General features: G+C 48.8%; 1 protein-coding gene across 2 annotated transcripts; it reads left to right on the top strand.

The window, feature by feature from the left end:
* The first annotated feature begins 938 nt into the window (after positions 1–938).
* Positions 939–24657, top strand: LOC147120106 (secreted phosphoprotein 24-like). Of its 2 annotated transcripts, XM_085983814.1 has the most exons (8): positions 939–1063; positions 1206–1309; positions 1489–1617; positions 22343–22474; positions 23405–23449; positions 24119–24163; positions 24447–24491; positions 24625–24657. In XM_085983814.1, the coding sequence occupies exons 1-8, from the start codon at positions 1012–1014 to the stop codon at positions 24655–24657; spliced, it is 585 nt and encodes a 194-aa protein (XP_085839940.1). In that variant the 5' UTR covers positions 939–1011. The 2 variants fall into 2 exon arrangements, with proteins under 2 accessions (XP_085839940.1, XP_085839941.1); XM_085983815.1 differs by lacking the exons at positions 23405–23449; positions 24119–24163.
* Positions 24658–27459: the final 2802 nt, after the last annotated feature.

Here is a 27459-nt window from a genome sequence, read left to right on the forward strand (position 1 = left end):
CTCTTGTTCAGTATCCCTTGGTAAGAAGATCAGGTGAGAGGAAAATCAATCCAAATGATGATGCCTTATACAGTCAAATAGCCTGGTTTCAGTCAGTGTCCAGGGTCACATAGGAAGAATGGCCAGTTGGGTCAGATGTGGCAAGTCCAGGGGTGCCCGTGCAAATGTACCGCAGCAAGAGTCAGCACCTTCTGTAGATGGGGGAAAATGTGGGAAAATGTGGGGGGACAATGAGATTTAAATAAAAAGGTTGCACCACAAGGAGCACAGATACTGCTTTTACACTGAATATATCATGGAGGGCAACATGCCTGTGAAAACAACAGAGCCTCTGCGGTAATGGTTGGTGCAGGAAGGGACTCAAACAATGAAACCATCCTCTAAACTTAGGGTTGCCAACTCTGGTTGCACATATTCCTGGAGCTTACCACTACCGACCGCCCACCTAGTCAAACAGCCTTTTTCTCCATCATTAATATTATTATAGCTAGTAAACAAAAATGTTCTAAGATAATTAAACAAAACACCGTTTGTATTCATGCCTGTACGATTAATCTCCCGGGTTGCTCGCAGCATCATCCAGGAGATTAATATTTAATTCCAGGAGACTCCAGAACAATCCTGGAGGGTTGGCAACCCGACCTAAACTGAATAACTCCAACAGTTAACACCAGTGGACTGAGTCTGACTTTGTACATATTATAGGTGATCATTTCCTCTCCTCTGTCAGTTCATTATTTCATGTCCTGAGGAATAATATCTGATCTCCCACATTTGTCACCAAACCTAACCACGATGACAATATTTGGAGGAAGCTCTGCCTATATTACAGCCCACTTGTCAGCAGATTTCCGTGCCCAGGATCACCTAACTGAGCAAATCTGAGTCAGAGTTTGAATGTGGTGGAGGTGCAGTATAAAAAGACTGAACACTGCAAGGGAAAGGCAGAGCAAGAGAGAGAAGCAGCTCCTTTACTCTTAGAAACCAGCCAGCTGATCAACAAGAGGCAGAATGAAATCCTTTCTCCTCACCATTGCTGCAGTGCAGATCCTCCACTGCTCAGGTACGTACTGGAGAGAGCGGCACCTCATAAAGCAACCAGTTATTGGGAATGAGCTTCAGACAGCGATGTTTTACCAATGTTTCAAAAGAATTCACTGAAGAATGCTGGAGTGTTTTGTACAACTTTCCTCTTCTCTCTGCAGGAGTACCAAGCCCTAAGGATGCTCTGAGAGAGTCAGTTCTAAAGCTGAACAAAATCACCGAGACCACCAATCTCTGTGGTATAACCAGGAGAAGAGTGAAGGATGTAAGTGTGTCTGGGTCTAAGTGTGTTTCACTGTCTAAAGTCCCTGTTGGTTGATGATTCTGACTGTCCCAGTGGAGGCATCTGTTGAAAATAAAGAGCTGCGTTGTTCTGAGCTTTATCTGACCAGAGTAAGACCACTAGATACGGTAACACACTAATGGCCTGTTTCCTTTCCTTAGATTTATCGCACAGGCAAATTGTCGTACAACATGGATTTAACATTCTCGGTGAAAGAAACCGTCTGCTCCAAGAATTCCGGACTGGAATTTGATGATCCCAGCTGTCACTTCCGCCCCAAAAAGACCGCTGTGAGTCCTGAGTTATATTGTAGCATCAAAATCCCCATGTGTACTGAGTTATATCATAGAAAGGGCCGTGAGTACTGAGTTATATCATAGAAAGGGCCGTGTGTACTGAGTTATATCATAGAAAGGGCCGTGAGTGCTGAGTTATATCATAGAAAGGGCCGTGGGGAATTTATAATGGGGAGCAAAGAAATGGCAGACCAACTAAATACATATTTTGGTTCTGTCTTCACAAAGGAGGACATAAATAACCTCCCAGAAATACCGCGGAACATAGGGTCTGATGAAAGGGTGGAACTGAAAGAAATCAGTATTTGTAGGGAAATGGTGTTAGGAAAATTGATGGGACTGAAGGCCGATAAATCCCCAGGGACTGATAATCTACATCCCAGGGTACTTAAGGAAGTGGCCCTAGAAATAGTAGATGCATTGCTGGTCATCTTCCAGAACTCGATAGACTCTGGAACAGTACCCATGGATTGGAGGGTAGCTAATGTTACCCCACTATTCAAAAAAGGTGGCAGAGAAAAACCGGGAATTATAGACCGGTAAGCCTGACATCGGTAGTGGGGAAAATGCTAGAGTCCATTATAAAAGATGTAATAGCAGAGCACTTGGAAAGCAGTGACAGGATCGGACAAAGTCAACATGGATTTACAAAAGGTAAATCATGCTTGACTAATCTACTGGAATTTTTTGAGGATGTAACTGGCAAAATAGATAAGGGAGAACCAGTGGATGTGGTGTATTTGGACTTTCAGAAGGCTTTCAATAAGGTCCCGCATAAGAGGTTAGCGTGCAAAATTAAGGCACATGGGATTGGGGGCAAGGTATTGACTTGGATAGAGAACTGGTTGGCGGATAGAAAGCAAAGAGTTGGAATAAACGGGTCATTTTCCGAGTGGCAGGCAGTGACTAGTGGGGTACCGCAAGGATCGGTCCTAGGGCCCCAGCTGTTCACAATATATATTAATGATCTGGACGAGGGAATTGGATGTAATATCTCCAAATTTGCAGATGACACAAAGCTGGGTGGGAGGGTATGCTGTGAGGAGGATGTCATGAAACTCCAGTACGATTTGGACAGGTTGGGTGATTGGGCAGAAACATGGCAAATGCACTATAATGTGGATAAATGTGAGGTTATCCACTTTGGTGGCAAAAACAGGAAGGCAGATTATTATTTGAATGGCAATAGATTGGGAGAAGTGGAAGTGCAAAGAGACCTGGGTGTTCTTTTGCACCAGTCGCTGAAGGTAAGCATGCAGGTGCAGCAGGCGGTTAAGAATGCAAATGGTATGTTGGCCTTCGTAGCAAGAGGGTTCGAGTACAAGAACAAGGATGTCTTGCTGCAGTTGTACAGGGCCTTGGTGAGACCGCACCTTGAGTATTGTGTGCAGTTTTGGTCACCTTACCTGAGGAAGGACGTTCTGGCCTTGGGAGAGTGCAGCGAAGATTCACCAGGCTGATACCTGGGATGGCAGGAATGACATACGAGGAGAGATTGTGTCAATTGGGCTTATACTCACTGGAGTTTAGAAGATTGAGAGGGGATCTCATCGAAACCTATAACATTCTGTCAGGTCTGGACAGACTAGATGCAGAAAGGATGTTTCTGATGGCCGGGGAGTCCAGAACTAGGGGTCATAGTCTAAGGATAAGGGGTAAGCCCTTTAGGACTGAAATAAGGAGGAATTTCTTCACCCAGAGAGTGGTGAACCTGTGGAATTCTCTGTCACAGAGGCCGGTGGAGGCCAGTTCATTAAATATATTCAAGAAAGAGTTGGATATATTTCTTGCGGCTAAAGGGATCAAGGGATATGGGGAGAAGGCAGGGACAGGGTACTGAATTTGGATGATCAGCCATGATCTCATTGAATGGCGGAGCAGGCTCGAAGGGCCGAATGGCCTACTCCTGCTCCTATCTTCTATGTTTCTATGTTTCTATGTTTACTGAGTTATAGCCTAGAAAGGGCCGTGTGTACTGAGTTATATCATAGAAAGGGCCTTGAGTACTGAGTTATGTCATAGAAAGAGCCGTGTGTACTGAGTTATATCATAGAAAGGGCTGTGAGTACTGAGTTTTATCCTAGAAAGGGCCGTGAGTACTGAGTTTTATCCTAGAAAGTGCCGTGAGTACTGAGTTATACCATAGAAAGGGCCATGAGTACTGAGTTATATCATAGTAAGGGCCGGGAGTACTGAGTTATATCATAGAAAGGGCCGTGAGTACTGAGTTATATCATAGAAATGGCCATGTGTACTGAGTTATATCATAGAAAGGGCCGTGAGTACTGAGTTATATCATAGAAAGGGCCGTGTGTACTGAGTTATGTTGTGTATGTACCTTTAAGGGAATAACTGGTCTCAGACTGCAGTACCGGCAGTGACCACCCCTGTATAAAAGGCCCTAGCAGGCTTCTGTAGTTTCAGTTTCCAGGTTGTCTCCATTCAGTAAAGACTTGTTATAATCAACTCCTGCAGTCCGTGTCTCAATTATACACGGACATAATACTGGCGACGAGTAAGAAACAAACTTACCTGCAATTCGGCAGCACCTCAGGCGACGTTATTGAAGGTCGAAGCCAGAAGAAAGAAAAAATATAATAAAATAATCCAAAGAAACTGGAGAAACGGGCGTCGACCATGGGCAACCGCCCTCCAAATCATCGAATTGAAAAGTGCAGGAGAGACTGTCGAGAGCCAGGCTTGGTCCCCAGTCTGTGGTTTCCCAGCTAATCGGGCTGGTGGCAGGTGGTGCACTGATCCTTCCTGGGCTGCGGCGGGCTAGAGCTCGATCGGATGGCTCTGCAACTGGGCCGGTCAGCGAGTCGGGAAGCAAAGAGAGAGAGAGAGGGTGGAGCACACAGGGCGCGGCCGGTGCTTCGCAGCTGGGCAGCGTTCGGACCTAAGAAGAGGGAGGGAAGTGTCCCAGAGGGTCCGCTCCATGACGGGAATGGTTCTTCAATTAACGGAGCAAATATTGAAGCGCGCTAGAAAAATAAAAATACTGCGGAGAGCGGTGTTGTGTAAGATTCGCAATTTTCAGCAAAAATCACGCAAGAAAACTGGATAAAATAAGACTGTTTATTGACCAAAGTAAGCTTGCACAGAGAAACCTTTGATAAAAAGGGCATACAAAATGGCCGCCAGGCCCCGTGATCAGTTTATGAACCATTTTATTTCTGTTACTGCAAGCCAGACAGGCTTGTGGATTGAAGACAGTGAGCCCACGAAAGCCAGTATCTGGGAACCGAAACTCAGAGCAACAGCATACATATTCAATGGATTATAAGTACAGGATGGGGCCCATCAAGATATGGGCGGACAATGTAAAAACACTTATACCCATTTATCGTACAAAGGAAAAACCGTTTAGCAGCCATCAAGGAAAATGTCCGGACCGATCAATATGCGAACCGAGCCGCAGTGACAATGCAAAGGACATTAACAGACATTATCGGCCAGGAAGGCCAGTTTAAGTTATCACCGGCTCCGTTACAAGACAAAGCACCCCTGCAGAGATTTCTGCCCGCCAAAATTAATACAAAGACAGGACTATGATTTGGCGGGAGATAAGACTGTCCCAAAAGAGTATAACTATGGATTGAAAGTCCATCTAAAAAACTTCGGACTTGGGGTTGCTTGAACAACTTCACTTGACTGGACAGCGGCTGCTTCTTCTTCTTGGACGACTTCAACTTCTTCGGACGGGGCCAGGATCGGCGCCTCTTCCACTTCGGCAGATGCAGAATCGATGAAAACGTTTTCGTCTTTTTTTTTAAGGACGGACGGTTTCGGAAAAAGGACAACGTGGCCGGTGTTCAGCCAAACAAGGCTCGGCCACGACGAGAAGACGACAAGGGTGGCCCGGGTACTGGGGTCGGGAGATCATCGACGACCCAGGCCGACGGAGAAGAAACCCTCTGGAGAACCGGCGATCGATGCCACAAGATTCTCCCATGTGCATAACCTGCATCTAGGTCTGCTCCATGAACAAAAATCCACGATTGTGGATCTCAACCTTAACGAGCGCTCATCGAGGCTGGGTCTACCCCACCGCCTCGAGGGAGGAGAGAATATCGACTGCGCCAGAAGCTTCCAATCCACGTGACGACGGGAAGCGGTGTCAAAAGGTCTGCGAACCCCTTTTCGCGATTTCGAGAGTGGTGAGCATGATCCCAAGTTCCCCAGGTCGAAACTTAGTTTAGGTATAGGGGAGGGAGTTAAGGGAAATCGTAATGTGTTTCCCCTTTTACGATGTGCCGTGTGTTCCCCATTTCCATAGAGTCAAGTTCATAAATTTGTGCATGATTGTAGTTACTTTAATCTGTGCCTATGACATGTATTTTGTAATGCTTCAAACTGTTCAAAAATAAAAGCATCCATTTCGTGCTATTCAGCCTGGTCTATTGAGTCCTCTTCTCTGCACTACTGTTCTCTGCATCTAAGTCCAAGGTCTAGAACCGTAGGGGGGGTGGGTCGAACCACTCAAGGGTAATTCTTGCACGAAGCCTGGCAGGGGGCCAGAACGGGCAAGAGAGCAGGAAAAACCCCCTACAGAAATGGCGACCGCGGCAGGACCTTGGCAGCAGGAAAGTAGTGTGTTAGATCAAGATCTGAATAAACGAAATGTGATGGATGAAAGAATAGCAGATTATGTTTTCGGAAAAGTCAACCTCACAAAACAATGGATATCTGATCTACTAAGGGATAGGCGCCCGCTAGACGCAGCCATCAAGTGGACAGCGGGTAGAGAGCATAAGAAATCTGTAGAAAAGTCGGTCTGGCTGATGTGCTACAAGAAGCAAGTCCAGCTTTTGGACCAGGTAGTTGCAGCACAGACAGTCCAGATCAACGGCTTGCTTAAAGGCGTAGAGGAAAAGGTTGCGGGAGGTCAAAAACTGATTGAATCGCTTGACGCGCTGAACCAGGAACGCCGCTCTGTAATTCGCTGCCACGAAACCCGGGTAGAATATTTAAAATGTCAGGTCGTTGAGGCCAAGGCCAGTGAAGGTAGAATGAGAGAGAGGTGTTCCCGTCTAGCCAAACAAGTAGATGCCCAAGAGGAAAAGCTCCTGGGAGCCAGGGCAGCATATAAGATGGCCATGGAGGATAGATCTGAGAACACCGACCACAGCACTTGCCGCCGGGAACTAGAGGACCTGAGAAAGGCCCTAGCGAAGGCAAACGGGTTGGTGTGTCTCATAAATCCACCAGCGAGTCAGCTGTTGCTAGCCAAGGAATCCAAAAGACCGATTCCACAAGAGGCAGTTGGGGTACCAACCCCCGAACCTTCTGCGCCTCCTGCCTATGAGGAGTCTTGGACTCCGGGACAGGAGACGGAGACGGTAGAGGAAGAGAGCCCTGAGGTAGAGCAACCCCAGACAGTAGAGTCGGGGCCGGCGCCAGTGTGTCCAACGAGACACCGGAGGATCGGTCCAAATGAAGAAAATGGCGATGACAGACCCCTTGAGAGTCAGATCATAATGCCTCATAGCGCACGACAGCGAAGAGAGATGATAAGTCACATCCCAAAACTCTCCGAGTCAGGAGATCCCTCCGTGCATTTCAGGGACGTGGAGCAGACCGCAGCAGTCAATGACTGCGACGGGGTTGAACAGTCTAAAATGCTGCTGTTCTCCCTGGACAGTTCGCTCCTCCAGTGTCTCCCTGACGAGAGCAAGAGAGGGCACAGGGACTATGAGTTGCTACGGGATGAGATTCTGGAGATCATGGGAGAGGGGGACGGAACTCCGTTCCTCCGTTTAGAAAAGACAGTGCAGCTAGAGGGAGAACCCCCACGGGTTTTCGCCGACAGGTTGTGGCCAGTGTATCGGCGCAGCTGCCCGGGCGGGCCGGCCCGGGCCGGGCTGGATGGCGAACAAAGGGCTCACTGGCTTCGGTGCCTGGTAGCAGGTTGCCTGCCAGTAGTGAAGGAACAGGCCAAAGCATGGTTTGACCCCACTAACGCCCGCTCCACGGAGGAAGTAGTACTAGATCAGCTCACGATCAGTTATAGAAACAACAAGGGCAAGAAAACGCCTGTTGTGAAAGGAAAGGTGCATGAGGTGAGACCCACAGCCTCTGCTAAAAAGGAATGGCGTCAGGAGGGAAATCGCCATCCCCAAGCAAATAGCAGTTGTTACGGGTGTGGGAAGGAGGGTCATTGGCGCAAGGACTGTAGGAATCCTTGGAAGGATAAGAGGGAGAGAGCGTTCGCCGCAGCCCAAGATCAAGCCCAAGCCCGAGTCGCCAACGGCCCGAGAGTTTACCCAACGCCAGCACAACCACAAGTGCAGGCCGCTGCCCCAACACCAGTCCAGAACCCAACCGTAGCCTCTGCCCCGAATAAAGGGGGTGGTGCGGTTGTGGACCCCGCTGCGATCGAGTCAGTCTTGGAGACTATGCGGTCTCTGATGACCTGGCAGGGGAAGGTAGCGGTTGCTAACAGCCCTATCGCCCCCGAGACCCCAGCCGAAACACCTAAATGACTGACGCCCGCGCAGCCCATCTACTTGTGTCCGCTCCGCTATGACGCTTGGAGAAGACCTGTGGTGGAGATGGAGGTGGAGAAACAAAGGGGTAGTTACCTGTTGGATACGGGAGCTTCGTGTACCGTGATCCACACGGACAAACCTTTTGCCTCACCTCTGTCCGCCCAGGCTCCATATTTAGTAGCGGGTTTCACAGGTAGAGCACAGGCTGGCGCGCACTCCCTCCCGCTCTCCATTCAGTTGGGAGCGCTCCACACCACATGGACGTGCATCCTATTGAAGTGGAAAGAGGGGGGGGGGAAAGGCATCCTCGGGGCTGATTTCTTGGTGGAACACGGGATCCTCGTGGGCCTGAGAAATCACTGTCTCTGGGGAGCCGAGGGCGGTTTAGGTAGGGTAGTCGTAATCCCGGGGAAGGAAGAAAAGGGGGCCCTGTGCACTATGAAGCCGTCAGGAGGTTACGATCTCGAGCTCATGATAACAAACGTCCCAACGGACTTGCAGGCGCGTGTGTCAGAAAATCTGACCGCGTTCGCCACCCACAAGCACGACTGCGGGAGAGTCACTGGGTTCGAGTCTGCGTAGACGGGGACCCCATGATCCGACCCCAAAAGCAGTATAATTTCCCCAAGGAGGCAGAACCCGACATGGAGACAGCAATATCTTCATTGGTACAGCAGGGCGTGTTGAGGACGATAGCCACCCACGTGAACTCCCCATTATGGCCGGTAAAGAAACCGGACAATTCGTGGAGAGCCACGGTGGACTATAGAGTCCTCAATAGTAATATCCCAGCCTGCGCGCCCACGGTAGCAGCAGTTGCAGACTTAATAGGGAGTATTCCAGCATCGGCGACCACATTCACGGTGCTGGACATCTCGAACGGTTTTTGGTCCATTCCGCTGCGGCGGGAGGACCAGTACAAGTTTGCCTTTACTTTCAAAGGGCAACAGTACACTTGGAACTGCTTACCACAGGGTTTTCACAACAGCCCCAGCATTTTCCATCAGTGCATGGCGGGGAGTTTGAAAGTTTTCAGCCAGCCCAACCAGATAGTGCAGTATGTGGACGACTTACTCCTGTTCACAGATACAAGGGAGCAGCACGGCCCACTGTTAGCCGAATTGTTGGAACTGTTAGAAAGGAAGGGTTTCAAAGTAAACCCAAAGAAAGGCAGCACGGTGGCATAGTGGTTAGCACTGTTGCCTCACAGCGCCAGGGACCCGGGTTCGAATCCGGCCTCGGGCGACTGTCTGTGTGGAGTTTGCACATTCTCCCCGTGTTTGCGTGGGTTTCCTCCGGGTGCTCCGGTTTCCTCCCACAGTCCAAAGATGTGCGGGTTAGGTTGATTGGCTATGATAAATTGACCCTTAGTGTTAGGGGGATTAAATACGTGGGGTTACGGGGATCGGGTGGGATATGTGTCGGTGCAGGCTCGATGGGCCGAAATGGCCTCTATCTGCACTGTGGGGTTTCTGTGATTCTGTGATTCTGAAAGCCCAGATCGGCCAGCAGGAAGTTAAATTCCTGGGTCTGGCCATCCGCGCTGGGGAAAGAGCCATAGATAAGGCCAGACGGGAATCTATACAAGATCTGCCGATTCCCAACACAGTAACGGGTGTAAGGTCCTTTTTGGGATTGACCGGGTACTGCAGAGATTTCATCGAGGACTATGCTGCCACAGCGGCCCCGCTACTTCGACTCTTACACAAGGGAGTCGAGTGGTCTTGGGACGAGGGGTGCCAGGCAGCATTCGAGAAGTTGAAAAGAGATCTGCAGACCGCGCCAGCCCTAGGGGCCATAGATGGGGGAGAGGAGTTCTTTCTGGAGGTAGCCGCTAGTGGGGACAGCCTGAGCGCAGTGCTGCTCCAAGAGCGGCACGGCAAGCTAAGACCAGTAGTTTATTCCTCCAGGGTGCTCACGGATGTGGAGAGGAGTTTCTCCAATTGCGAACGGCATCTCCTGGCCACGCATTGGGCTGTGAACAGATCAGTGATCTTCACAGGGACCTCTCCCATTACGCTCCTCACCCATCACACCCCCACGAAGATGCTTCTGGACAGGAGGAGTAAGGATGGGACCGTAAGCAGCGCTCAGATTGCGCGCTGGACCCTCCTCCTTTCCCAGATGGATCTCAAAGTTAAAGGCCTCTGCGCTCCAAGGCTCGCAGCCAATATGGCATTACCCGGGACAGCCCATCAATGTTCCGTAGAAGGGGTATGGGAAGTTAACATAGGTTTACGGGCCGGGATACATCCCACGGGCCGCGAGATCTACGTAGACGGTTCTAGCACTGTAGCTGACGGCAAGCGACTCACAGGGTGTGGAGTTTATGACCCTGCGGCAAACATTGCCCTGGCAATTAAGCTCCCCAGCACTATGAGCGCGCAGCAGGCTGAACTGTCCGCGGTGGCGTACGTGGTTACCCACCCCGATATTTTCCCAACCCCATACACGATTTGCTCAGACAGCATGTTCACGTGCAATTCGTGTACAGAGTACCTCGCCATCTGGTCCCGACGCGGGTACACCTCCGCGGACGGGCGGCCTTTAACAGTTAAGCCCTTGCTGGAGAAGATCCTAGCAGCTGTGGGGGAGAAAGGAGAGGTGTTCATCCATAAGGTGAAGGCTCACTCCACTACAGAACCCCGCAGTCAGGGCAACCAGCAAGCGGATGCGCTAGCCAGGGAGGGTGCCCGCAACGGCATTCTCTGGGACCCATACGAACCCGGACCCGTGGCGGCGATCCAAGGCAGGGAGGGAATTCCCGGGAACACAGGGGTGACACCGCCCCCAGACCTAAAGACCGTCCAAACCCTGGATCCCGCCCTAAAAGCAGTCCTAAAAGCTATCACAGAGGACAAACAGGTAGAAGGTCTGTACAGTACGGCAGCCCTCACAGTCAAAGAAGGTATGCTGTTCCGAGAGGAGCAGTGGGTTGTGCCGCAGCAGCACCGAAGGGAATTCCTGCAATTGGCCCACGAGGGTCCAGGAGCGGGACACCCCGGACCTGAGGTCACCTGGCAACGGGTGGAGCAGGCGGGATGGTGGCCGGGACTTCGGGACGATGTCCGCGAGTTCTGCGCAAGCTGTCTTGTGTGTGCTGCTAACAACCCAGACCCCCACAAAAGGAAGGTGCCCATGGGGCAGATCAGGAGGGTAGAGGGACCATGGCAGTCGATTCAGGTCGACTACATAGGGCCCCTGCCCGCCGCCCAGGGAGGCTATAAGTACTGCCTTGTCCTGGTAGATGTGTTCACCAAATGGGTAGAAGCCTTCCCGTGCAGAACAGCTACGGCACTGGGTACTGCTAAGATCTTGATTCGGGAAGTGTTCTCACGGTGGGGACTCCCCCGTTTTGTAGAGTCCGACCAAGGGAGTCAGTTCACCGGTCAAGTAATGCAGAACGCCCTCATGCTCTTGGGCATTGAGGGAAAGTGGCACGTAGCATACAATCCCCAGTCATCCGGGATTGTTGAGCGTATGAATCGGACCCTCAAGGAAAAGCTGAGGAAAGAGACAATGGGCTCGCCCCAGAAATGGGCGGAGGTCCTGCCTTTAGTCCTCATGGGGATCCGAGCCAGCCAGTCCAAAAGCACGGGGTATTCCCCGCACGAGTTAATGACTGGAAGGATCATGCGAACACCCACCCATGTGCTAGCCCCGGTGCTCACTGAGGGCCAGCTCCGAGAGGTGAAACGGGACAAATTCGCCCAAACCCTCTTGGAGCGCCTGAGACAGATTTATGGGCAGGCGGCTGGGAACATGGGAAGACAGCACCAGGGAAATAAACTGTTGTTGGAACCTCGGAAACAACAAGCGTGGGTAGTCGGGGACCAGGTCATGGTCCGAAACTACGCCAGGGTAGGGAGTTTTGAACCACTGTACATGGGGCCATACAGCATTGTAGACAAAGCCAGCCCCATGGTTTATGCAGTGAAGACGCCCCGACGTACCAAATGGTTTCACATCAACCAGTGTAAACTGTTTAAACCGGGTACACAAGGGCCACCAAAGGGGACCAGGTCTGAGAACAAAGATCCTCAGCCTGTAACAGAGTCACAGACCACACAGGCTGGAGCAGTAGCCTGCGTGAAGGGAGAGGCCATCCCATTGGAGTGGGAGGTCTCATCTTTTGAATGGGATTTAGGCAGGGGAGAGCCCGAACAGCTCAACCTCGCTTTAGACCCAATCACGGAGGAGGAAGAGTCAGAGGACGGCAGCCCGCCCTCGACTCAAGCTTGGGGGAGGTAGGGAGTGGGGGTGGAGACTCGTTACCTGTAGGGACAGGTGAGGTGGAGTCGGAAGCCACAGATCCCGACCCCAGGGGGGCGGAGCCTGAGGGAGGGGAGCTGGAGCCGGCAGCTGTGGAGGAACCACAGGCTGTAACGGTAACAGTCACGACCCCAGGTCCATCGGCCCCGGGAGCCCAACCCAAAGCAGCCCCTCGTAGGTCGGCTCGAGCGCCCCAGCCCAGAAAATTTTGGCCAGATTCTCCCCATCCTCCCCAACCACGGTTTAAAGCAGCCCCAGGAAGACATGATCCCCGTTCAGCAGCGACAGGCTGCGGGGGATCAAAGCCAAAGATCAATGCAGCCCCACCGCAGGGTGTGGCACACGACAGACCTCACAGGGATTCGGAAAGCCGCCCCACGGAGGGCGGCGCTGTACATAAGTTAAGATAGGTAATTATGGTCATAGTTTAAGGAATGTAAAGTATATGGTGTTAAGAGTACAATTTTGAGGTCTGCCCGGTATGTGTGTTTGTTAGGGAGCGAGGTCCAGGAACCCGCGCGTCCAATTAATTTAGGCCAGCACCTATCGGGAGCCCGGCTACATCATTTTGTTGGTTACAGAAACCTGGGATACGATGGAAAGGATTGTCGTCGCGTTCATGGCGATCGGGTGCGGGTGGGCCTACCGAGGCCGCACCAAGGACGTCATCATTTTCGGGTGCTCCGGGGACACGGCCCCCATCGCAACGGATGGGACGGGGGAGCGAGAGGTAAAGGAAACCGCCACCTACTTCCACCAAGGGAGATGGCCAGGTTGGCTGGGAACGAATTCTACGGAATATTCCAGCAATTTCGGTTTTGCCTACCAAGAGACTTCATTAACGTGCCCTCGAGTGAGGATCCTAGCGCCCAGAGTCAGCGTCACCGTGGGAAAGAGGATTTGTCTGGTGTGCAATGGGAACGTACCACCAAGGCGATGGTGGTGGCTATGAAAGCTGGGAAAGGACATGAGAAACTCTACGGTCGAGTGGGAGCGACTGGGTAATAATACCCATCGGACTATTACGGGAACTCACGGACAATTACGTGTGTGTTGGGACAAATGGTGGGAACCGGATGAGGGAATATATGTCTGTATGTGGGGTTCGAGACACGTCTGCCCCAAGGGCGTGTCCATCTTCTTCCAGAGGCAGTGGCAGGATGAAGGGAAGGGGATGAGATGGGATGTTAGCACTCGAGCGTGCGGAGCCCCATACTCCCCTATTCCGGTGAACGCCACTGAACTCATCACCCGCCCACGCAAGCCCCTGCCCACGCTTCCGGTAGCACTAGCCCAGAAAGGAGGGTGCCCAACCACCACCAAGGGACCCGGGAACGGTTTAGTATTGGTACCCACCGGTCAGGTGCTGTACCAAGGGGTACACTACGCGGTGGCCTCAGTGATTTTAAATCTCACTGAGGTAAGATTGCCGGAGTGGTGTCCCAAAGAAACGGAACAATTATACCAGGTCCTGCTAACCCGTATGTTTAGACAATTTTACGAATTTGACTTTGCCGACATCGACAGAGACAAATTATACACCACACCGCCAGAAGTTTTGGATCGAGTCGGGAGGCAAAGAAGGGGTACTGTAAATGACATATTCACTGCTTTTAATACCGGGACATCTGTTGTCAACGCTCTAGATAACGTGGAGCTGCAGACACAGATCAACGGTTTAAAAGCCCAGTTAAGGAACATATTGACAGGCGAAAACAAGGTCGTGGGTTCTGAGTTGCATGAGGACCAGGCCATGACACTACACTTTAAGGACATAATTGCTGAGCTGGAGAAACACGCGAGAACGGTAAATGCACTCATTAAGGAGGATCGGAATGCGTCCGATCAAGCTGCGCAAAACGAGGCCTGTGTGCTGTACGGGGCGTGGTTACTGGGCGAGGGCCGCAGTAATCTTGAGGATTTAAAACAGGGTTTGGTCCCGTCCTGGATCAGCAACAAGCACTTGCAAGCGCTCCACCCTTTTGAGAATGCATTAAGCCCGTGCCAGCTCAGACTAGCCGCAGAAGCATACCCAGTTCCAGTGGACTGCGGACATTCGAATCACACTATTATGGGAATAGTAGTAAGAATGCCGGTGTTGGGTCCCGCAGCAAAGCCCGCCCCGGTATACAGAGTAGAGAACATTGGAGTCATTCAGGGGGGCGCACACATTCGTTACGCAGTGGTCCCGCCTTACGTCATCAGATGGGAGCGTACGATGACAGGCACCGACCTCTCGGGATGTCGGAGCCGGGGAGCACACATCATCCTGTGTCCCCAGCACTTGAATGCCTTTTTGAAACCACAGTGCGGGTTCAGAACCGCTAGCGCGAAGCCGGTGAATTGCACCATGGAGGCAATGGCAGAGGACCATGTGCCCCCACAGGTAGCATATATCGGGGGTGGGACATACTGCGTCACCACTGCAGCGCCTCAGTACCGACATGGACAACACGAGTGGTGTTCGGTCGGTGATAGCAGTTTCTGTTTCAAACCCAGGGCCGAGGTTCAAGTGGCACAACAACGAATTGTTCCCATTCCTGCGCCCTCCACCGTACACATCACTATCAAAGAGAATTTCACAGACTTACAACGATTTGTCGCGCATTTTGGTTATGTCATTCCCCCTCTTCCCGAACACCTCACCAAGATTTTAAAAGCCGTTATAATTTCGCAGAAACATTTCTACACACTGGAGCAGAAGACTTTAGAGATAGGAAAAGACATATTGGACATAACCATCCCACCATGGTGGGACTTGTTCACCAACATAGAGGTCCCCGCCTGGATTAGAATAGCATCCTATATCCTAGTAGTATGTCAGGTTTTGATTGTGATATTTTTGCTCTTCGTGCATTGCAAAAGAGGCAAACGCCTCCAGAGGCACGAGAACACAGGAGAATGGAGAGAACGCTATGTGCGAATGGGGGAAGCAGATACCCCACTCTAAGCTGCTAGTGTAAGATTAAGCGTCCCTCCATTTAAAACATTTTTGTGATGGTTTTGGTTTATAAGGAAATAAGTATTGTTATGTTATTAGTTGTTCTTAAGTTTTTTTGGATTAATAAAAGATGCATGCAGATGGTGCCAGGGGGTATCAACCCCCGCACATCTGACAAGTGAATGTGTTATAGTTTAAGATTTGCTGTCTACGATTCCAAATGTGCATGAGGTAATTTTCATTTTCTCCGGAAATGGGAACTGCATGTGTCGTGAGGGGCATAAATAGTTAAGTGCCAGGAATGTTTGGATGTGGGGAATCAGGGAAAATTTGCTCATCAAGGATTATTGATACTTTAAGCAAGCTATCAGTATCACAGGGGGGCCTGTAAGATTCGCAATTTTCAGCAAAAATCACGCAAGAAAACTGGATAAAATAAGACTGTTTATTGACCAAAGTAAGCTTGCACAGAGAAACCTTTGATAAAAAGGGCATACAAAATGGCCGCCAGGCCCCGTGATCAGTTTATGAACCATTTTATTTCTGTTACTGCAAGCCAGACAGGCTTGTGGATTGAAGACAGTGAGCCCACGAAAGCCAGTATCTGGGAACCGAAACTCAGAGCAACAGCATACATATTCAATGGATTATAAGTACAGGATGGGGCCCATCAAGATATGGGCGGACAATGTAAAAACACTTATACCCATTTATCGTACAAAGGAAAAACCGTTTAGCAGCCATCAAGGAAAATGTCCGGACCGATCAATATGCGAACCGAGCCGCGGTGACAATGCAAAGGACATTAACAGACATTATCGGCCAGGAAGGCCAGTTTAAGTTATCACCGGCTCCGTTACAAGACAAAGCGCCCCTGCAGAGATTTCTGCCCGCCAAAATTAATACAAAGACAGGACTATGATTTGGCGGGAGATAAGACTGTCCCAAAAGAGTATAACTATGGATTGAAAGTCCATCTAAAAAACTTCGGACTTGGGGTTGCTTGAACAACTTCACTTGACTGGACAGCGGCTGCTTCTTCTTCTTGGACGACTTCAACTTCTTCGGACGGGGCCAGGATCGGCGCCTCTTCCACTTCGGCAGATGCAGAATCGATGAAAACGTTTTCGTCTTTTTTTTTAAGGACGGACGGTTTCGGAAAAAGGACAACGTGGCCGGTGTTCAGCCAAACAAGGCTCGGCCACGACGAGAAGACGACAAGGGTGGCCCGGGTACTGGGGTCGGGAGATCATCGACGACCCAGGCCGACGGAGAAGAAACCCTCTGGAGAACCGGCGATCGATGCCACAAGATTCTCCCATGTGCATAACCTGCATCTAGGTCTGCTCCATGAACAAAAATCCACGATTGTGGATCTCAACCTTAACGAGCGCTCATCGAGGCTGGGTCTACCCCACCGCCTCGAGGGAGGAGAGAATATCGACTGCGCCAGAAGCTTCCAATCCACGTGACGACGGGAAGCGGTGTCAAAAGGTCTGCGAACCCCTTTTCGCGATTTCGAGAGTGGTGAGCATGATCCCAAGTTCCCCAGGTCGAAACTTAGTTTAGGTATAGGGGAGGGAGTTAAGGGAAATCGTAATGTGTTTCCCCTTTTACGATGTGCCGTGTGTTCCCCATTTCCATAGAGTCAAGTTCATAAATTTGTGCATGATTGTAGTTACTTTAATCTGTGCCTATGACATGTATTTTGTAATGCTTCAAACTGTTCAAAAATAAAAGCATCCATTTCGTGCTATTCAGCCTGGTCTATTGAGTCCTCTTCTCTGCACTACTGTTCTCTGCATCTAAGTCCAAGGTCTAGAACCGTAGGGGGGGTGGGTCGAACCACTCAAGGGTAATTCTTGCACGAAGCCTGGCAGGGGGCCAGAACGGGCAAGAGAGCAGGAAAAAACCCCTACAGTTGGCAGCAGCGATCGGGGAGGCGCGAAGACCATAGGGCATTGCCATTACAGGATAGTAAAATAAATATAATCACCAGCAACAGCGTTGGCAGCAGCGGCAGTGGCGGGAAAGCGTGGGAGGCGCCATCTTAACTCAGCGGGGAAGAAGGAAAAGCGCGGGAGGCGCCATCTTAGATTTTCAAGATGCCAAAGACTGGCGATATCACTGCCTTCGATAATGCAATAGAAGACTGGACCACGTATGTGGAAAGAGTCGAGGTATATTGCAAGGCAAACGAAATAGCCGATGAGAAAAATGCATCGGTATTGCTAAATTTAATGGGCGCAAGAACGTACGGCCTATTGCGGGACCTGATTACTCCAGCCAAACCGAAGGCGAAGAGTTTTAACGAAATTGTTGCTATCCTACAGGAACACCTAAATCCTACACCGCTGCTGATAGCAGAAAGATTTAAATTCCACAGGAGAAATCAGCATAAAAATGAGAGCAATGCTGATTACCTTACGGAACCACGCAAGCTATCAAAGCACTGCCAGTTCGGAGCAGGACTGGCAGATACCTTACGGGACAAATTTGTCTGTGGACTCCTGAGTGAAGGAACCCAGAAGAGGTTACTCTCAGAGAAAGAGCTGACGTTAGATAAGGCTTTCAGCGTGGCAGTATCGTACGAAGCAGCAGGAAGGGGAGCTGCGGAAATACAACAAAAGCCACAGGAATACGGCACCCATGAAATGACATGGGGATTTGCAAAATGTTATCGCTGCGGCAGAACAAACCATGACCAGAAGGACTGCTGGTCCAAGGACAAAATATGCAGGCAATGCGGAAAGATGGGACACATTGCACGAGTTTGCAGGTCTGCGAAGAAGACCAACGACAACAAAAAGGCTACTAAGGAACCGTACAGGAAAGTACAAAAGATGGACGGACAGTAGTTCCGAAGACCAGATGAGCGATAGTGAATCCGGGAACAAGAGACTAAGCTGTCTCAAACTTCACAACGTAATCGCAAAAGAGGATCACCGAACCATTTGGGTCACCCTCACGATAGCAGGGTCCCAAGTCAAAATGGAATTGGATAAATGATCAGCTCTAACCGTCATGAATCGACGAGACTTCGAGCGGCCATTCTCACACACACCCTTGAGAGAGACATCCATTGTCTTGAGGACGTATACGGGGCAAAAAGTATACCCCAGAGGAAAAATAAGAGTGCCTGTCGTATACAACGGCAAGAAAATACGGAAATTGTATCTCTACATTCTGCAAGATGGTGGACCACCGTTATTGGGACGTGAATGGATCAGAAAGATAAGTTTAGACTGGCACTCCATTCAGGCACTGCCGGTGGCTGGTAAAAAGGATGACGACGTCACTCCTGGATGATTGTCAACAATCTTAGCTGACGCCAAAGAGGTATTTCAACAAGAACTGGGCACTCTTAAAGGCGTAACCACCTCAATAAAAATAGAGGAGAATGCAATTCCCAAGTTTTTCAAAGCAAGACCGGCACCATATGAAATTCGCCCAGCCGTCGAGGCAGAGCTGGAGCATCTGGAGAAGGCAGGCGCGTTATCTAAGGTAGACTGGAGCGAGTGGGCGACACCCATCGTTCCTATCATGAAGAAAACGTTAAACAATAAGTCTGAGGAGCCAAGGAAGGTTTGCATCTGTGGGGACTTCAAGGTGACGGTGAACCCAGTCCTTCACACAGTACAATATCCTCTTCCAAGGATAGAAGATACCTTCGCCTCACTATCTGGAGGGAAGCGTTTTACAAAAATTGACCTAGCACAAGCATATTTGCAGATGGAGGTTGAAGAATCCTCTAGGAAGTATCTCACGATAAACACTCACAAAGGTCTTTACCAGTATAATCGACTGGTATTCGGAGTAGCATCAGCTCCGGCGATATGGCAAAGAGCGATGGAACAAGTCCTGCAAGGGATTCCGGGGACTCAGTGTTACTTGGACGACATCCTAGTGACAGGTGAAGATGACAGTGAACACCTTGCCAACCTAGAGCAGGTGCTCACTAGACTACATGAACATGGGCTACGAGCCAATCGCCCTAAGTGCGAGTTTTTTAAGAAACAGATATCGTATTGTGGCCACGCGATTGATGAAGAGGGGTTGCATAAGTCCCCTGACAAAATTGAAGCGGTAGTTAAGGCTCCAGCACCTGCAAATGTGTCGCAACTGAGGTAATTCCTCGGATTGGTGAATTACTACCATAAGTTTTGCCGAAATTGAACACAATTCTGCATCCACTGAACGCCCTACTACGAACGGGAGTAGCATGGAAATGGAGCAATGAATGTAAGTGGGCCTTTCAGAAGAGTAAGGACCTAATCACTTCAAGAGAAGTATTGGCTCACTACAACCCATCACTACCGATAAGACTGCCGTGTGATGCGTCTCCCTACGGTGTTGGGGCGGTACTGTCACATAAATTCCTTGATGGTTCAGAGAGGCCGATAGCTTTTGCGTCACGCTCGTTAACTTCAGCCGAGCGTAACTACGCCCAGATTGACAGAGAGGCCCTCAGCCTGCTGTGGGGGGTGAAGAAGTTCAATCACTACCTGCACGGTCAGAAATTTACTCTACTAACTCATCATCAACCTCTCGTCTCCATTTTCAACCCTCAGAAGGGCGTCCCGATAATGACAGCACAACGGCTACAGAGGTGGTCCCTTTTCCTAGGGGCACACCAATATGACATTGAGTACAAAGGAACTAAACAGCATGGGAATGCTGATGGATTGTCGCGCCTACCATTGCCGATGGTGGAAGAAGAACTGGCAGTGGATCCAGTGGAGTTATTCCACTTGACTATAGTCGAATGTCTCCCTGTGACGAATGCAAACATAGAAAAGGAAACACGAAATGACCCGACACTCTCCTGGGTCTATGATTTAACGGTGAAGGGATGGCCAGCACATGGCGAACCACTGCTGCCAGCATTCTCGCCGAGAAGAGAACAGCTGTCAGTGTGCAGAGGAACCTTGATGTGTGGATCCAGAGTAGTAATTACACCCAAATTGAAGGATAGAGTGCTCAATGAGCTTCATGAGGGTCATCTGGGAGGGGTAAAAATGAAGAACTTAGCCAGAGCGTTTGTGTGGTGGCCGGGAATCGATAGAGAAATCGAAGAGATGACCAAGAGCTGTACAGGATGCCAGAAGGTCCAAAACGCCCCACCACAAGCCCCTCTACATCCATGGGAGTGGCCCTCATCTCCATGGCAAAGGGTGCACATTGATTTTGCTGGTCCCTTTATGGACTCGATGTTTTTAATTGCGGTGGATGCACATTCAAAGTGGCCAGAGGTAATAAAAATGTCCTCAACCACCACAGAAAAAACTATCACAGTCTTACGAACCATATTCGCCAGGAATGGGCTGCCTGAACAGATTTGCTCTGACAATGGACCACAGTTTGTGTCTGAAGAGTTCCGGAGGTTCTTAAAGAACAATGGTGTTAAGCATTACACATCCGCCCCATCCCATCCAGCCACTAATGGATTGGCCGAGAGGTTTGTTCAAACATTCAAGAAGGCTATCAAGGCAATGTGTAATGAAGATATACCCCTACAACACAAGGTGGATAACTTCTTGTTTGCCTACCGGAATGCGACACATGCGGTTACCAACCAAACTCCAGCCATGATGTTCTTCAGCCGAAGACAATGATGCCGCTTGGATTTGGTTAAGCCAAACGTCAGAAGAGATGTGGAGAACAGGCAGTTTCAGAATATGAATGAAAGGCCGACCAGGAGTTTTAAGATAGGTCAACCAGTTTTGGCCCGGACTACCGCACAGAGAAATGGCAGCCAGGAACGATCTGTACACAGCAAGGACCTCTAATGTATACCGTGGACGTTGGAGAGAGCATTGTAAGATGCCATGCTGACCAGATTCTAGAGTCACTGGAAAACGTCAACTCCACACCACGATCTGATACACCTGGCGATGATACCGAAGTACCAATTGCATCTACCGCAGAATCGGTGATATTGGAAGCCGACGAACCAAACAACGACATTGATCCTGACTCAACCTTGCCAGAAGAACCTGATATCCCAAAGAGGCGTTATCCAGACAGAATCAGGAAGCCTCCTCAAAGACTGAACTTATAATTGCTTAACTTCAACCAATGTATCTAGCAACCGTAATTGTAATTAGTTATTATTTAGTTGTTAAATGAATGTTATGTACTGTTTATCTAAAAGGGGAGGAATTGTTGTGTATGTACCTTTAAGGGAATAACTGGTCTCAGACTGCAGTACTGGCAGTGACCACCCCTGTATAAAAGGCCCTAGCAGGCTTCTGTAGTTTCAGTTTCCAGGTTGTCTCCATTCAGTAAAGACTTGTTATAATCAACTCCTGCAGTCCGTGTCTCAATTATACACGGGCATAATAAGTTATATCATAGAAAGGGCCGTGAGTACTGAGTTGTATCATAGAAAGGGCCGTGTGTACAGAGTTAAATCATAGAAAGGGCCGTGAGCACTGAGTTACATCATAGAAAGGGCCGTGTGTACTGAGTTATATCATAGAAAGGGCCGTGAGTACTGAGTTATATCATAGAAAGTGCCGTGTGTACAGTGTTAAATCATAGAAAGGGCCGAGTGTACTGAGTTACATCATAGAAAGGGCCGTGTGTACTGATTTACATCATAGAAAGGGCCGTGTGTACTGAGTTACATCATAGAACGGGCCATGAGTACTGAGTTATATCATAGAAAGGGCCGTGTGTACAGAGTTAAATCATAGAAAGGGCCGAGTGTACTGAGTTACATCATAGAAAGGGCCGAGTGTACTGAGTTACATCATAGAAAGGGCCGTGTGTACTGAGTTATATCATAGAAAGTGCCGTGAGTACTGAGTTATATCATAGAAAGGGCCATGTGTACAGAGTTAAATCATAGAAAGGGCCGAGTGTACTGAGTTACATCATAGAAAGGGCCACGTGTACTGAGTTATATCATAGAAAGGACTGTGTGTACTGATTTATATCATTGTGACTTTCTGTGTCAATGCTGAGCTTACAGCCATCAATAATTTTAATAAATTCTATTATATTTTGACAGGAAAAAGGTTTTTGCAAAAGCCGTGTTGAATATTTTGCTGATGAGGTCGTTGACATCGATGTGGAGTGTCGAGGTTTGAAGGCTGTTGACAGCAACAGTGAATCATCAGAGTCAAGTGAAAAGAGTATTGAGGTAACCTCACAATTATATAAATCAGGGCAATGGGCTTCCTGGACTTTGGGTCAGGATTTTCTTCCCCCTGAAGACTTTACGTTGTTTTTTGTTCCTATCTTCACTCTCTTCCCATGGAGAAAAGTGTGAAAAAGTGAAGGAAAGATTGCTTTGATATTTTTCACAACCTCACTATCATACATTTTGTGGAAGAGCAGAACGTGACCCGGGTCATGTAGTGATCCCAGTCTGGAGCTCTTCAATTGTGTAAGGATCACACTGGTATGAGTACAGAGAATGGGCATCAGGGCAAAAGTTTTCAAGTGTCTGCAGTCATTCCTGGCACAAATGAAGATGGTTGTGGTTGTGTCCTCCTGTGCAATGTGCAACCAGGCTGCGTTGATCTCCTGGGGTGGTCTTCTGCCCATTGGAAGGGAAGAGAACCTCCCTGTGTGCTGTGTCTCCCTTCATATGCTTATGGAGGGAGTAATGGGAGAGCCTGGGTGCAGCCGTGCACCTCTGTGCAGGGCTTGTCAGTGTTTGCAGCACCTCAATGCTGTAGAACACTGACAGCACAACTGTCAAAATCAATTTGCGCATGGTCCCTTTAAGGAAACCCGCTCATGACACATCATCAAGTGACGTCATCAGACCCGCTTCCTTCAATTGGCTGGCAAACGCACTGGGTGGACTTAACAAGCCCAATCACGGTAAAATCATTCAACAGAGTGGGCTGGAGCCAGCAGCGAGGTCGGGACCTGCCATCGATCCTGGCCGCCCCGGACCCGCCGAGGTAGGGGACATCATGGTCAATGAATCTCAACTGGGAAACCAATGAGTTAACCATTCCCCCAATTACTATATATTCATACCTTTGGTGCGGAGATGATTTTAAAACTGGAATCCATTTACAAAATGCCTAAATATCTAAATATTAATATTTTATTCCAGGTGGGAAAGAAATCAAAGGAAACATCACTTGAGAAGACTTCAAATGTAAGTACTAACAAAGACTTTGTGTCAGATGTTTGCCTTCCTGGTCATGATGCTCGACAACAATAAACTGTTGAAACGGAGTTAGAATGGAGTGCCAGGCAGCAATGTGCTTTTATTCAATGCAATGTCCACTCAGAGGCAGTGAGGGAGGGGGCACTGATGCTCAATTCCTATTGGATGTTCTCCAACCCGTGCAAAAGGATTTTTGAACTGATGAAAGTAGAGAGGATGAGTTTGTTTTCACTGAAGATAAAGTGAGCTGAATTCCCACAGCGTTAGGATAGGTACAAGTGATGACATCATGAGGGCAGTGTCTGTTACATTCTCACCATTTAATAAATAATTATTAGATTTTTGCATGGGCCGGAGAATAAACACAATAGAAACCAATTGATGAATAATCTCAGCCTTCATTTGTTTAACCATTGACCCCACAATCCCACTGTACCAGGGCTGTATTGATTATTGCTGGACTGCAGGACATGAGATGTTTGGTGAGGATTTCTCCACTCCAACACACAGCCATTGGATCGCAACTCTGAAATGTCCAAGCTTAACAATTCCACGTTAATATTTTAATCTTTTGTTTGGAAGTAATTATTTTATTATTTACAAAATGTATCATTGATCCACTGTGCTAAACATATCAATATGAATATTTTAATTCAGGTGAAAAACAAGTCAAAAGAATCGTCACTCGAGGAGCCTCCAAATGTAAGTATAATCTGAGGCTTTTACTCAGATGATTATCAACTACAATAAACTGTAGAAACCTGGATTTTAGCTGCGTCAGAATAGAATCTGAGGCAGTCTGTGTTTTTATTCAATTAAATTAATGCCTGGAGCCTAGAAATTTAACACGTTAACAATTTCTCATTTATGGTTTAATAATCAGTGAAATCTATGGTTTGAAGGTAATCCTACAACTCAATATTATTTACAAAGTGTCTCATTAATTCCCTGTACTAAACGGATAAATGTTAATATTTTAATACAGATGAAAAGCAAGTCAAAAGAATTATCGCTCGAGGAGTCTTCAAATGTAAGTATAAACTGGGACTTTGTGCCAGATAATTGCCTTCTTGAACATGATTATCAACAACAATAAAACACTGAACTCAGATTGAACTCAGTCCATCTGAAAATGACAATTCTGTTGATTCCGTTCACTACAGGAACACAATGATGATTCAAGAGCCCAACACTAACCATGAATGAAATTTCTGAAAGGCCGAGCTTGGTGTGAACACAAGAAGACCTCATCCAGATTAAAGAAGATGTGATCAATTGTACTTTACTTGTTCAGATATAAGGGGGACCTGGTGTTCCCGACTGTACTGTAACTGGGAGATTCTATAGTTTGTAAATGTTCTGTCCTTTGTTGTCCTGTATTCTGTGGATTAAATTAAAAATATAAAGAGAATATTTCCTGATGTTCTCCTAAATGTTGTTTCTCACTTCACTGATCAGATGGGAGTTCAGACAGATACAGCGCTCAAACCAGCCTGTCATACATTTGTGACAAGTTTCCTCAGTCTACTGGTAGCTGCTGGTGAACTGGGGCTTTTGCTGCTGAAACTGAGTGTGGCAAGGTGGACGAAATGGCACTGCATCAAGTCTGCTTACTTTACTCGTGTGGAGGTTTCAATCGCTGGGCTGCCTGGTACTTAAATCTCTGACTGGATGAAGTGTTTTGTGAAAGTGGAGCCCTGCTCATAGGGTCGAAGCAAACAGTGCAGATTGCTGAATCTGGTCTTGTTAGAATCACGTTTTCAAATTTAACAGAAAGCCCACAAATTAAATGACCACAGTGTCTTGATTAATTGGAGCTTTTGTTGGGTAGGAACAGGAAAATAATATATTAAAAATATCTGGAATTCCTTCTCTCCAACGTTTGCTTTGGAGGAGAACAGTGAAGCTCACAGTGCAGCTGTGACTGTAGAAATGCAGACTTCCTCTTCCCCTTTCTCGCTTACATGTAGGTTGCCAGCATCACGTGGTGAAGGTGCAAAGCTGGCGGATGATATAGGAACTCCTGCTTGCCTCCAGCCCTGCCCCCTCTTACCTCGAGAGTCATGTTTTAGGTGGGCAAAGCTCTGCCCCACAAGCCATTGTGGGTACATCAATACCCAGGACAGAAGCTGGCATACCTGGGTCCCAAGCTAGTATCGGGCTCTTCTGGTGTACTCCCACCAAACTTACAGTGAGAATGTTCCAGAAGGGCTATAGATTTTCATGCTCTTCATTAATAGTTTTTAGCCTAACGTACAGGGATAAATTTTCAGGGCTCCCCGCCTGGCAGAAATGGGGCGATGGAGCCCCAAAAGTCGCGGGGGCAGATTTACTGCTCCATGTCCATTAATGGTGCTGCTGGCACTATTTTCCTGGGGTCCTTCGGTTAGGTGGCTTGGGCAGCCGCCTGAGCAAAACAATAGACTAATAACGATATTCAAGTCGGAGTCCTATGATGCGATTAGGACCCCAATGCCATTCTTGGCAGGCAAAACGGCAGAAGAGCTGAGGGCCGGGCCCCACCAGCAATCCCTGGTGGCGAAGGCCAGAATTGACATTTAGGAGCAGTATTTTAAGGGGCAGCTACAGATATTGATATCGATGTTTCAGTGGCATGGAAGGATTTACAACTTGGGTAATGATTACAACACGATGCTGAGATGTGTGCCCTTGAGATTCTCGTGGTCCGCAACATCTAGCAGCTCGGGCCATTGAGGGGACAACTGGAGACTGCGACATCTCAGCTGATGCCGGGGCAGCCTGGCCTTTCATGCACCATGGTGGGCACTGATTCAATGGGTGGCAGGCCTGAGAGAGGGCAGTACGTGCGTGCCATTTCCATTGAGCACGTGTCACTCCCATGGACCTGCAGGACCTCACTCCCAGTGATCTGTGATAGGAGATCAGAGATGCTTTGGAAGCACAGATCAATGTTTTCCAACAGCCTATTGAAGCTGGTGGATATTGAGGAGCCCAAAGGTTGAATGGCACCAGTTTGAGCTTCGATCTAAGCTGCCTGAGCTGGTGATACAGACTCCTGTGCAGAGGTCCCGTCTGCTGTGGCCACAGAGGTGACCACACTCTCCATGGTCGACTGCAGGATGCTCACGTCACTGGTCAGAATGCCATACATGGATTAGAATGCCTTTATATTCTCAAACATGCTGCGGTAACTCATAGGCAGACTGACCAATAGCTCTAACAACTGCTGGTACATGTCAAGGAGCTCCGTCTGTGTGCTGAGCCTCTGAGGTCTGCATCTCGATCTCCTATAGCGGAGCAAGGATCCGGGCTTGGTCTGTACATTGATCTCCTATAGCAGAGCCAGGACTTGGGCCTGTCCTCTGGCAACAATTAACTGGATTTCCGTTTCCACTGCTGCCTCTTCAGTTTTAGTGCTGTGCTGTGCATCGGCTTCTATCTCACTCTCTATCCCAACTGTGCCAATCTCAGAGCTGGTGCTTCTATTTCAGTAGGGTTGCCCAGCGCCAAAGCTCTGCTTGATCTCTCAAAGGATGTGGAGGACCTAGAGAAAGAGAGAAGGGGCAAAGATTACTATGGAGGTGACAGTAAAGAAAGGAATTGAAGACATTCAGCACTAGACTGCAGCAAGATGTCGCACCATGTACATGCAGGATAGTGAGAGGAGAAAGGGATAATAGTAATAAAGGCAGACACCCTGCTTTGGGCTTGCTCCAGCCTCACCAACACCAGTGCTTCTGGCTGTTCCCCGGCTCAATAACTCGATGGTTTCCTGCTCCATCTGCCTGAGGCGATGCATGGAGGCAGGCAATCAACTGCCTCCCTCAACACACCCCTCTATCCCACGCCCACCAAACCCCTCCACTACCATCCTCCACCCCCATGCCCCATCAGGGAAGTAAAGGAATTCATAGTCATTCTATTTCCATCGCTATGAGCCATTAATAATGGGATCCCTGGTGCAGGAGTTTGTATATTCCATCTACCCAGGTTGCACTCAGTGCAAACAGCTTTAG

Source organism: Somniosus microcephalus, chromosome 4 (assembly GCF_052327205.1).
Source record: "Somniosus microcephalus isolate GS21.2 chromosome 4, FLI_Smic_1.0, whole genome shotgun sequence".
Classification (NCBI taxonomy): domain Eukaryota; kingdom Metazoa; phylum Chordata; class Chondrichthyes; order Squaliformes; family Somniosidae; genus Somniosus; species Somniosus microcephalus.

Excerpts from the sequence above, each read along its gene's own strand:
- LOC147120106 (XM_085983814.1), top strand. The coding sequence starts at position 1,012 with ATGAAATCCTTTCTCCTCACCATTGCTGCAGTGCAGATCCTCCACTGC. Across the intron at positions 1,310-1,488 it reads CCAGGAGAAGAGTGAAGGAT|ATTTATCGCACAGGCAAATT; the intron begins GTAAGTGTGTCT and ends TCCTTTCCTTAG. Across the intron at positions 24,492-24,624 it reads CGCTCGAGGAGTCTTCAAAT|GAACACAATGATGATTCAAG; the intron begins GTAAGTATAAAC and ends CGTTCACTACAG.